The sequence below is a fragment of the Diceros bicornis genome, chromosome 34, assembly GCF_020826845.1.
Source record: "Diceros bicornis minor isolate mBicDic1 chromosome 34, mDicBic1.mat.cur, whole genome shotgun sequence".
NCBI classification, from domain to species: Eukaryota; Metazoa; Chordata; class Mammalia; order Perissodactyla; family Rhinocerotidae; genus Diceros; species Diceros bicornis.
The window spans coordinates 34,781,610-34,790,256 of NC_080773.1; the positions used below are offsets into that span (position 1 = coordinate 34,781,610).

Sequence of the window (8,647 nt, forward strand, 5' to 3'; positions counted from 1 at the left end):
GGCGGGGCCCGCCAGGGCCTCGTGGGCCTTGGTAAGGCCGTTGGCTCTCACTCCACGTTCACTGGGCGTGCAAGGAGGGTCCCGCGTGTGGTGTGATCTGATTTGCCTTTTAATAGGACCCCTCCGCTGCTCTGTGCAGCGTGCGCTGTGGGGGACACAGGCGAGGCAGGCGCGATTCTGCTCTTCACGGCTTCTCTTACCTCCTCCCCTCCCCCAGGCTCTTCGCCCCCCCGGGCGCGGTCCCCACGTCCCCCCTAGGTCCATGCCGGTGGCCCTGGGCTCCCCGGGCGCCCCCGCAGCCCCGCCCTGGGCCAACCAGAGCTCCGGCCGCGAGTTCGTCCCGCTGGGCTCCGCGCACGTGCCCGCGCTGCGGCCGCTGCTGGCCGCGCTCTTCCTGGCCGTGTTCCTGCTCGCGCTGCTGGGCAACGCGCTCGTCGTGCTGCTGACCGCCCTGGACCCGGCCCTGCGCGCGCCCGTGTACTTCCTCCTGCGCCACTTGGCCCTGGTGGAGATCTGCTTCTCGCTGGACATCGTGCCCCGGCTGCTGGTGACGCTGCTGCGGCCCGGGCGGGGCGTGTCACCCGCGGGCTGCGCCCTGCAGCTGCTCCTCCTGCTGTCCTGTGTCACGTCCGAGTGCTTCCTCCTGACCGCCATGGCCTGGGACCGCTATGTGGCCATCTGCAGGCCCCTGCGCTATGGCGCCATCGTGAGCCCACGGCTCTGCCGCCTGCTGGCCGCCACGTGCTGGCTAGGTGGAGTCCCCGTGTCGCTGGTCTTCACCATCTGGCTGTTCCACTTCCCCTTCTGTGGGCCACGTGTCATCCGCCACTTCTTATGTGACGTCTCCCCTCTGCTGAGTCTGGTGTGTGTGGACACCAGGGTCTTTGAGGCCAACGTGTTGGTGGCCACAGTGATGATTATGATTGTTCCCTTCTGTCTGATAGTCGCTTCCTACACCAAGATTCTGGCCACTGTCCTGCAGATGCCATCGGCCACAGGGTGCCACAAGGCCCTGTCCACCTGTGCCTCCCACCTCATGGTGGTGGTTCTGTTTTATGGCACAACGGGGGTCATCCACTTGCGACCCAAGGCCAGCTACTCCCCAGAGAGCAAGCAGGTGGTGTCCCTCTCCTACACCCTGGTGACCCCCATGCTCAACCCTCTCATCTACAGCCTTCGGAACAAGGAGGTGAAGGCTGCCCTGGGGCGCGTGTGTGTTCAAAGACGAGGATCCCATATTCCATGACCTCCTCGTGATTCCAGAACCATTCATCCAGCCATTTCCTGACTCCCTTACCTGGAGGGGCCTTTAGGTGCCTCAGTGTGCACTAAACTGAATTCTTGCTGATTCTCCTCCTATGATTCCCTCTTTTGAAAATGGCACCAACACTTCCCTAATGGGTGTCTTGAATCCAGCCGTCATTCAGGCACACTCAGTTTGTTGAGCATGTTAGGGTTCTGTGTCTGGTAGCGGAGCATGAGCTGTATCCGTGTTTAAAAGCGTGGCGATAGCACAGTTCCTGTGGAAGTGGTGTTGCCAGCTTTAGCAAATATAGATGCAGGACACTCAGTTAAATTTGAATTTCAGATAAACAATAATTTTTGAGTCTAAGTATGTCACATGCAATATTTCTTCCAATTATTTTTGAGTATAAGTATGTCCTTCTTTCTCATGGCTGAATAATATTCCATTGTGTATCTATACCACGTCTTCTTTATATACCATATCTTCTTTATCCATTCATCTGTTAATGAGCACTTAGGGTGTTTTCATGTCTTGGCTGTTGATATCCTGTTTTCATTTCCTTTGGGTATATATTGAGAAGTGGGATTGCAGGATCACGTGGTAGTTCTATGTTTAATGTCTTGAGGAACCTCCATACTGTTTTCCAAAGTGGCTGCACCAATTTACATTCCCAACAACAGTGCACAAGGGTTCCCTTTTTTCCACATCTTCTCCAGCATTTATCTCTTATCTGCTTGATGATAGCCATTCTAATAGGTGCGAGGTGATATCTCATTGTGGTTTGATTTGCATTTCCCTGGTAATGTGATGTCGAACACCTTTTCATGCACCTGTCTGCCATTTGTGTGTCTTCTTTGGAAACATGTCTACTCAGCTCCAATTTTAATTGTATCTGTGTGATGACTTGGTTAATATCTGTCATTTCCCTACTAGACTGTAAGTTGATGGTGTCTGATTCTACTCATTATTTAATCCTCAACACCTGGCGCCATGTCTGACACATAGTCACTCATTAAATGTTTGCTGAAAGAATGAATAAAGAATGAATGATATTCAGATAGGCTGCTCAGGACTTTATCTCTTTGAAAGGCCTGTAGTCTCCCTCCAGAGTGTCAACAGGACGGCAAGCACTGATGTGATGCCCTAAGACAGCTGAGGGGGAAGACACCTGCAGCGATGTGTGCCATCACCCACTTCCCCTTCTCCTGACCAGTTTTAGGGGGCTGCCATTGCTCCCCACTCTAGCTGCTTCAGTTGGCATTGACCCCTCCCTGGAGCCACTATTGTATTTTACCCGAGTGATTTTTCTTTCTGAGATTAGCACAGGACTCAACTCAGTCCAGTCAAAATAAGTCTCAATAATTGTGCTGCTCCCACTGAGGCAAGACAGGCTCTCTTTGTCTTGTACTTGAAACTGGGGGGATGTAGACCTGGACTTGCCAAGAAGCACCTAGAAGGAGTATGGACTAAAACGCATATAAAAGCAAGAAGATTCATAATCTGGAGGAAGACACTGAATCCTGACATCACTGTTATAGTATCTGAACTTCTCTGTGCCATGTTACCCTGGATGTTCAGTTCATGAGTCAATAAGTTCCACTTTTTGATCTCAATCAATTTTGAGTTTGATTTTTTTGCTTGCAACTGAAAGAGGCAAGATATCAAATAAGCTATCCGAGTCCTGAATTCAGCGAATGCCTGACTCATCCTCCTCCCTGCCCTTTACGATAGCCCCAGCTCACGGCCTGTTCTCAGCTGGGCACAGCTAGAGTTTGGAATTGGTGTTCATCCTTCAAATCCATGTCATGATACTGAAAGTCCTGCTCACTCTGCTCCACATTGCTCTCAGAATAACTTCCTTCCTTCTTTCTTTTCTGCAAGTATTTATGTAGTGGTCCCAGTACTGCACACATTGGACGAAAGATGAATAAGACCACATCCTGTCTTCAAGGATCTTACAGTGTAGTACTAAATTCCTTATCTGCTGCTTCTCTAATAAGTCTTTATTAAGAATATTCTCTTTTTTCATTCACTATTGATAAGAGGGTACACCAGAACAAATTTCTAGGGAGCAATTTGGTAGTATCCTTCAACAATTATATTTTATATTTCTTTTTATCCAAAAATGCCACATATAGGAATTTACCTTACAACTTCACTTGTACCAATACATAGAGATTTTTGTACATGAATTTTCATTTAGAGTTGTCTATAATGGTAAAATATGTGAACAAACCTAAATTTATACCATTGGGATTGATAAAATAAGTTATGGTGCCTAATATATAAAGGAATACTATACAACTGTTAAAAATGAGGATGGAGACCTATATATATTGATATAGAAAGATGAGCCATGATATAGGGTTAAACAAAGAAATTGTAAAAGAGTATGCATAGTATGATCCCATTTGTGAAAAACAGAAGCATATCTATCTATCTATCTACCTATCTATCTATCTATCTATCTATCTATATCTATATGTGTATAGAAAATTTTTTGGAAAGATATGTAACAACTGTTTCTTATATTACCTATGAAAATCTGATTTGAAATTGGAAATGGAGTATTTACTTTCATAAGATTCAAACTTCTTATAAAAAGCAAATAATTGTTTCATAATTTTAACAATTATAAACTTCATCCAAGTATGTGGACACCTATTCAATTTTTTTATATTGGTAGAAAATTCATGCCAAGCCCTCAACTACTAAAGCATGAAGATATCAACTAAATTTAACACAAAAGATATAGTTATAGGGGAAATATTTTCCCACAACTAGTATCTGGCATTATCAGGATTTTAACCTGAGTCTCTCTCCAAAGCCTTATGGACGTAAAGCCTTAAGACTCTCACTCTTATGCTTACCTGACTTAGATGTGGTTTGCCCTAAGAATACCCATTTTATTCACCCAAATTGCTGAGCTGAGCTTCTTTGAATAGTAACAGGCACCATAATTCCCCTCATCAGAACTCATCAGGTGTTGGAAGCCAGTCTCGTGTCCATGAGCTCTAACTAGATCTGGGTCCAGCCCTATAGGCCCCTGATTTAAAGACATCCAACTAGCCCCAGGCAGCATTGAACAAAAGGTGGTTGGGGTCACAAAAGACTTGAAAGTTGGGTCTCAAAGAGATATTTGTACACCCATGTTCACAGCAGCATTATTCACAATAGCTAAGAGATGGGCTCATGTGTCTATTGACGGATGAACAGATAAACAAAATGTGATGTATACACACAATGGAATATTAGTAAGCCTTGAAAAGGAAAGGAATTCTGACATATGTCACAATGTTGGTGAACCTTGAGGACACTATGCTAAACGAAATAAGCCAGACACAAAAGGGCAAATACTGTATGATTCCATTCATATGAGGTACCTAGAGTCATTAAATTCATACAGACAGAAAGTAGAATGGTGGGTTCGAGGGGAAGGAAGAAGGGGGAGCCAGTAGTTAGTGTTTAATAGGTGCAGAGTTCCGAAGTAGCCAACACTTCATGTTAGTCTGTTTCTCTTCTGCAAGATGACAAGAGTTCTGGAGATGGATGGCAGTGATGATTACACAATGTGAATGTACTTAATGTCACTGATCTGGACACTTATAAACCTGGTTAAAATGGTAAACTTTATGTTAAGTGTATTTTACCAATTAAAAAGTCCATAAAGAAAAAAAGAGGGGGTTGGGATCAGTGATAAAGGAGGCTGGTGATAGCTTTTCAAAATAATTCAACCTCAAAGGATGAATCATATTTCTACAGGAGAAAAGGAGACAGGAGAGGGGACCCCAGGCAGAGGGATCAGAATAAGCCAAGATGGAGAAATATGAAAGGGAACTAGGTGCTCCAGGCATGGGGAGGAGTCAGAGACAGTGGAGAATCATGGCAAATGTGGCAGGAAAATTTGCTTGGGTACACACAACGTAGGGCCTGAAATATCACACTAAGAAATTTTTAGTTCATACAGAATACAAAGAAGAGAGGGCTTTAAAAATATCTTGCGTATGACCTAATATGTGTCTGCTGTACATACAGAGTCTTTCCTGACTGTGCTGAGTGGAGATAATCTTAGAAGTCTTCCTGAACCTTCAATTCTGTTACCACATTCTCCTGAAAGTCTCTTGTAAGTCCCCATACTAGGCTAGTCTCTTCCTCTCTGCTTCCCCAGTTTCTGGCCCTCATGTAGTTCAATATGCGCCTTTACCACAGACCTGGGAAGCAGAAGGGAAGTCTGATTTATTTTTGTGTTCCTAGCATACAAAACATATTGTAGAACACTGTAGGTTATCAATGAATGCTTACTGACATGGCCTAAAGATGGATTCCTAATTAGGGATGCCTTTACCCTCTTCCCTCAAGCCCAGTTGAGACTCAGAAAAAAGTCTTTCCCATCTGTTCTTTAATTCCACAGAGATTAGGGGAAGGAGGTCTCAGAGATCCATAGCTTTGGTTTAAGCTGGCTTCCTCCGCCATCTCCATGTATATGATGCCTCAGGGCAAGACCATCCGTAACTGGGAGAAGAACATCTCCATATCCTATGGCATCCTCACTACCATGATGAAACCCCTCATCTATAGCCTGTGAAACAAGGACATGAAAGGGGCGTTAGGAGGGTCTTAAGTCTTCGGAGGGACACTCCAGTTAAAATCCTGATAATAAAATCAATCCTGGAGAAAAAGATTGACCTTTAAGGTATGATGATGAGGGGAAATGAAATAAACTGTGGTTGCTACAGGGTCTACTTAGCACTTGGAATTGTGAATTATTTCTTTGCAACAATTGTATGGAAGGTGAGTTATTCATACACACACTACCCCACATTTTAAAATAGTGGTTCTATGCTACTGCCTCTACCAGGAAGAACAAACAGTAGTACAAAGGAAGAAGCAGGCAGCTAGAAGAAGAAGGAGCCTCATGTCCAGTGTGTGTGGGTGCACCTCAGAAGTTCTCTGTAGTCGGAGGGGAGAAAGACATCCATAGAGGTCCCCTTCACATGTTGACCTACTCCTCTTACATGTGATTTCAGACCTCAGTGTACAGCCTCTAGCAAGAACTGACTGTAGCCTCATCTGCTGCCTCAAGCTCAGCATAAGAAGCCACAAATGGCGTGTGTGTTGCAGAGGCACTGGCATTGCTGTCTTAGTGGTCTCTGCCAGCTTGTACTTTCCTGCCTGGGTAGTGTCTCCCTGTGAAGAACTGTGAAAGATCTGGGATTTCACTCTACATACAAACTAGCCTGTTACATGGATGCTGGCAGAAGACAAGAAAACTCCCAGTCAGAGACAAATGACTTTATTACTAATGGGTTTAGTAGTAGCCAACACTTCATGTTAGTCTGTTTCACTTCTCAATGTCCTCCAAGTCCCATAGGGGTGACCTAAATGGCCTGTGATGGATGCCATCAATACAGTTGGTTGTGTACAAGAGAGAAACACTGAACTTGGAGGATTCGCTGCTTTTATGGTTAGTGGAAGCAAGTCTGATCTTTCTCTGTGTAGAAGATCTTCTGTCATGCTTCAAGGTTTCTCACTGCAAACACAACCCTGAGAAGTGTCTTTGGTAAGGAGTCATCAGGTTTGCAGTCCTGGAATACCCAGAAAGAAGGTGCATGGACACTCAGGACCCAGTGATGATTGCTTCTCCCAACACTTTCTCTTCCCTCTCTAGTGCTCTCTAGTGTGGTCCCATTTGGTAGAAGCAGAAAATTGAAACACATAGAGTAATGGTGTCTAGCCCAAGACCCACCACTAGACACTGGTACAGGCAAGATGGAAACTAGTTCATCTGATGTGATGCCCCCTTGCATCACATCAATGCTGAAAATATGGCAAGGAAAAGGCTGGATATTAAGTCATCAGCTGGCTGTGGTTCCCTTCTATCCTGGCCTGGCTGACCTAGACCTTCCCCTGTGAGAGAGGTGTCATACTTCTCCACTTTGCAGAGGATTGTGAAAATCATAATCATAGATAGGCTGTTCAACTACTGCTGTGTACCAAACTCTCCAAATTACTTTATTTGCATTGTTTCTTTATCTATAAGTTAGATAATATCTAACTTTGCACCCATACAGCAGGCACGTATTTCCCTGGTTAAGCCTTTGACATAATCTGCCCAGCACCCCCATTGTCTGAGATCTGTCCGTGGTTCTGAAATCACACTGAGCTTGTGGACTCAGCGACGGCTAAGGGAGGCAGGTGATGCTAACTAACTTGTGCAAAGATGACCTCAAAACATATTTATGAGATAAAGTGAGGTCAAGCTCCATTGTTTTGTAAAGAAGAATGAAAGGCCCCAACTGGGGACATGATGTGCCTTCAGCCACACACAAAGTCTGGGTGTGTATTCATCCCATCACTCCGTGGTCACTTAGCATATGCACATGGGAGGAGCCACGCTGGCTGCTGAGGGAACAGAGCGTGTAGAGAATGAGAACATGCAGATAATGGATGTGTGATCCCTGAATCCAAAATGCCTTCCAGTCTGTGGGGTGTCTGTCGGTAATTAACTGATTATCACAATGATCATATGCTTGTTTCCCCAGTGCTCTAGAGCAGTGCCTGTGCATAATGGGTGTTGATTGCTAAATAACTGGCTTCCTGAGACTCTGATAACAACCTTACTCTGTGGAAGGATAGATAAGGAGAAAAGAAGACAGAGGACACTATGGCAGAAGGAGAGAGAAAATAGGGATGAAGACAAATTGAAAGAGAGGGAGAACAAGGCATTCAGATAGAAGGAGATTCTGGGAGAGAAACAAATAGGAGGAAATAGATAAAATCAGAGAGAGAAAGGGAGTGGAGGAAACCTAGAGAGATGCAGGGAGTGACCACGTGTGTCAGAGAGACAAAGAAAGGAAACTGAGGCAGGAACAGGGATGTGGTGGCAGGTGATGCTCACATAATGCTGTGCGTGCATGTTGGGCACTGGACAACCTCTCACACCTGGGAATCAGACTGGATGGCCCCTTCATTTCCAATTCCAGGTGGATTTGCATATGGTACTTGATTCCTTACAGCAGTCACTGAAAACAAGCTCCACAAACACAGGAGGAGGTCCTTGACTGGACTGTAGGGAGACCTCATGCCGAAAGTGTGAGCGCTGGACCCGGTTGTCTGTGTGGTGTCCACAGATGTCTGCTTCTCGCAGATTCCAAACAGCCAGGGTGTCTCAGCACAGTGTCTGGGAACCGCGGGGATGTGCTCTTCCTAAGTTTATCTTCTAGGCATGAAAGAGATTATACCAAGGACAGGGTTGGGAATCTTGCTTTTTCCCTTTAACAACACATAGCAAGCATTTTTTGTCATTATGTCTTCCAGTACAATATAGTTTTCAATGGTTGGCTATCATTGAAACAGTGCTTATAAGAATGTTTACTTAACTTCTTTGCACAGTTCTGTGAA

The 8,647-nt window shown here is 45.2% G+C and overlaps 1 protein-coding gene across 1 annotated transcript; it reads left to right on the forward strand.

Annotated features, from left to right (window-relative positions):
* Positions 1–262: 262 nt before the first annotated feature.
* On the forward strand, positions 263–1,246 carry LOC131397739 (olfactory receptor 10A7-like). Its single transcript, XM_058530795.1, has one exon. The coding sequence runs from the start codon at positions 263–265 to the stop codon at positions 1,244–1,246; it is 984 nt and encodes a 327-aa protein (XP_058386778.1).
* The last annotated feature ends 7,401 nt before the right edge of the window (positions 1,247–8,647 follow it).